This window comes from Chiloscyllium plagiosum, unplaced genomic scaffold (genome assembly GCF_004010195.1).
Source record: "Chiloscyllium plagiosum isolate BGI_BamShark_2017 unplaced genomic scaffold, ASM401019v2 scaf_12091, whole genome shotgun sequence".
Taxonomy (NCBI): Eukaryota; Metazoa; Chordata; class Chondrichthyes; order Orectolobiformes; family Hemiscylliidae; genus Chiloscyllium; species Chiloscyllium plagiosum.
The window spans coordinates 4,497-8,177 of NW_025213948.1; the positions used below are offsets into that span (position 1 = coordinate 4,497).

At 58.5% G+C, this 3,681-nt stretch overlaps 1 protein-coding gene across 1 annotated transcript; it reads left to right on the forward strand.

Annotated features, from left to right (window-relative positions):
* Positions 1-943: 943 nt before the first annotated feature.
* Positions 944-3,283, forward strand: LOC122547762 (cellular retinoic acid-binding protein 2-like; the record flags this gene model as incomplete). The annotated part of the gene is made up of 2 exons (XM_043686346.1): positions 944-1,122; positions 3,167-3,283. Coding segments are annotated over 2 exons (296 nt in total), but the record flags the coding sequence as incomplete, so codon positions are not given.
* Positions 3,284-3,681: the final 398 nt, after the last annotated feature.

The window sequence follows — 3,681 nt, forward strand, 5'->3', positions numbered from 1 at the left end:
CAATTTAGCATGGCCAATCCACCCTAACCTGCACATCCCTGGGCACTACGGGACAATTTAGCATGGCCAATCCACCCTAACCTGCACATCCCTGGGCACTACGGGACAATTAAGCATGGCCAATCCCCCCTAACCTGCACATCCCTGGGCACTACGGGACAATTTAGCATGGCCAATCCACCCTAACCTGCACATCTTTGAAACTAGAGCACGCGGAGGATACCCACGCAGACACGGGGAGAATGGGCAAACTCCACACAGACAGTCGCCCTGAGGCTGGAATCGAGCCCGAGTCCCTGGCGCTGTGAGGAAGCGGTGCTGACCACTGAAATTTCAGCCTGTTACAATTTCCTGCGTCAGGAACAAAATTCCCCCCCCCCCCGCCTTGATCCTCAACATCCCAATTCAATCTCCCCCTGCTCCGAGGGGAATGGTCCCCTCTTCTCCTGCAGTGTCTCTGTCCACTGGAGCCCCTCATCTCTGGGGTGCGTCAGGGAAATCTCTCTCTGCCTGAGCGGGGAAAGATCCAGGACTGTGGCCTAACTAAGCTGCCCTTCCCCATTCACAAGAGAGTCAGGGCCCCGTTCGCTCGTGACCCAACCAAAGATTCGTGAAGAGACGTCACCTCCCCCCATTTGCCACTTTTTTGCCTCTGTGTGGATCCCTTTGCATGTACTGTTCCCTGCAGCCTACACTACCGTCCAGATTCGTAAATGTCGAACCCATTCCCCGCTCACCCCCCGTCCCCTTACAGAGCATCGGTGTAGGAGGTGTGAGTGTATACCATCTCTGGGGTGGGCGGGGGGGTCGGTGTTTTGGTTGGAGAGCGTGAGTTGTGTAGCTGCATCGTGCCCCCCTCCCCTCAGCACCCCTTGCCCTGCTATTGCTGCTCTCTCTCTCTCACACACACTCTCTTCCCCCCCTCCCCTTTCTCTCTCTGCAGATGTCAGCATGTTGCTGAGGAAGATCGCTGTCAACGCTGCCTCCAACCCCAGCGTGGAAATCAAGCAGGACGGAGAGAGCTTCTACATCCGCACGGCCACCCCTGTCAGGACCACTGAGATCCGCTTCAGGGTCGGAGAGGAGTTCGAGGAGCAGACCGTGGACGGGAGGCCATGCAAGGTGAGGTGAATGGGGGCTGAGGGGCAATGAAACCCCCGGGGCCGTGGTCCCGAGACACTGGTTGTTATGGCTCCTGAAACAATGGTTACCATGTGCCCTGAGACACTGGTTGCGATGGGCCCTCTGTCATTGGTCGTCATGGCCCCTGAGACACTGGTTACTATCGGCTCTGAGACACTGGCCACTATGGGCCCTGAGACACTGGTCACTACGGGCCCTGAGACACTGGTCACTATTTGCCTTGAGACACTGGTTGCTATCGGCTCTGAGACACTGGTCGTCATGGGTCCTGAGACACTGGTCACTATGGCAACGGAGACACTGGTCGCCATGGGCTCTGAGACACTGGTCGCCATGGGCCCTGAAACACTGGTCGCCATGGGCCCTGAGACACTGGTCGCCATGGGCCCTGAGACACTGGTCACCATGGGCCCTGAAACACTGGTCGTCATGGGCCCTGAGACACTGGTCACCATGGGCCCTGAGACACTGGTCGCCATGGGCCCTGAGACACTGGTCACTATGGGCCCTGAGACACTGGTCACTATGGGCCCTGAGACACTGGTCACTATGGGCCTTGAGACACTGGTTGCTATCGGCTCTGAGACACTGGTCGTCATGGGTCCTGAGACACTGGTCACTATGGCAACGGAGACACTGGTTGCCATGGGCTCTGAGACACTGGTCGCCATGGGCTCTGATACACTGGTCGCCATGGGCCCTGAGACACTGGTCGCCATGGGCCCTGAAACACTGGTCGCCATGGGCCCTGAGACACTGGTTGCCATGGGCCCTGAAACACTGGTCACTACGGGACTTGTGACACTGGTCACCATGGGCCCTGAGACACTGGTCACTACGGGACTTGTGACACTGGTCACCATGTGCCCTGAGACACTGGTCGCCATGGGCCCTGAGACACTGGTCACCATGGGCTCTGAGACACTGGTTGTTATGGGCCCTGAGACACTGGTCACCATGTGCCCTGAGACACTGGTTGCTATGGGCCCTGAGACACTGGTCACCATGTGCCCTGAGACACTGGTCGCCATGGGCTCTGAGACACTGGTCGCCATGTGCCCTGAGACACTGGTCGCCATTGGCTCTGAGACACTGGTTGCTATGGGCCCTGAGACACTGGTCGCTATGGGCCCTGAGACACTGGTCACCATGTGCCCATAGACACTGGTCGCCATGGGCTCTGAGACACTGGACGCCATGGGCCCTGAGACACTGGTCGCCATGGGCTCTTAGACACTGGACGCTATGGGCCCTGAGACACTGGTCGCCATGGGTCCTGAGACACTGGTCGCCATGGGTCCTGAGATACTGGTCACCATGGGTTCTGAGACACTGGTTGCTATGGGCCATGAGACAGTGGTCGCCATGGGCCCTGAGACACTGGTTGCTATGGGCCCTGAGACACTGGTCGCTGTGGGCCATGAGACAGTGGTCGCCATGAGACACTGGTTGCTATGGGCCCTGAGACACTGGTCGCCGTGGGCCCTGAGACACTGGTCGCCGTGGGCCCTGAGACACTGGTCGGCGTGGGCCCTGAGACACTGGTCGCCATGGGCCTGAGACACTGGTTGCTATGGGCCATGAGACAGTGGTCGCCATGGGCCTGAGACACTGGTTGCTATGGGCCCTGTGACACTGGTCGCTATGTGCCCTCCGACACTGGTCGCATGGGCCTGTGACACTGGTCGCTATGTGCCCTCCGACACTGGTCGCCATGGGCCTGTGACACTGGTCGCTATGTGCCCTCCGACACTGGTCGCTATGTGCCCTCCGACACTGGTCGCCATGGGCCTGTGACACTGGTCGCTGTGGACCCCGAGATGTTTATTCCTGGTGGTCCCGAGTTGGTGGTTGCCTGGGAAATGAGTAGGGGGCCTGTGACCAAGAGGACCTGAGAGCTGTAGGGTCCCGGAGCTCTTGGTGGGTGGGCTTTTCCCAGACAGAAGGGCCGCAAACCTAGGATGGGGGTTCAGCCCAGGGCTCTCACAGGAATGAATCCTGTTCCTTTCCTCCCTCCCTCCAGAGTTTGGCACGGTGGATTGCGGAGAACAAGATGGAGTGCGAGCAGACATTACTGAAAGGAGAGGGGCCGAAAACCTCCTGGACCCGGGAACTCACCAGCAATGATGAGCTCATCCTCGTAAGAGTCTTCATTTTGAATTAGCTCCACGTTAACCTGTCCTTGAAGGCCGTCTCCAGGAGAATGGTGCAGGAACGTCTCGGCTTGGCGCCTGGAGGTGGCACCTCTTCACGAATCTTTGGTTGGGTCACGAGCGAACGGGGCCCTGGCTCTCTTGTGAATGGGGAAGGGCAGCTTAGTTAGGTCACAGTCCTGGATCTTTCCCCGCTCAGGCAGAGAGAGATTTCCCTGACGCACCCCAGAGATGAGGGGCTCCAGTGGACAGAGACACTGCAGGAGAAGAGGGGACCATTCCCCTCGGAGCAGGGGGAGATTGAATTGGGATGTTGAGGATCAAGGTGGGGGGGACTTTTGTTCCTGACGCAGGAAATTGTAACAGGCTGAAATTTCACAGAGAT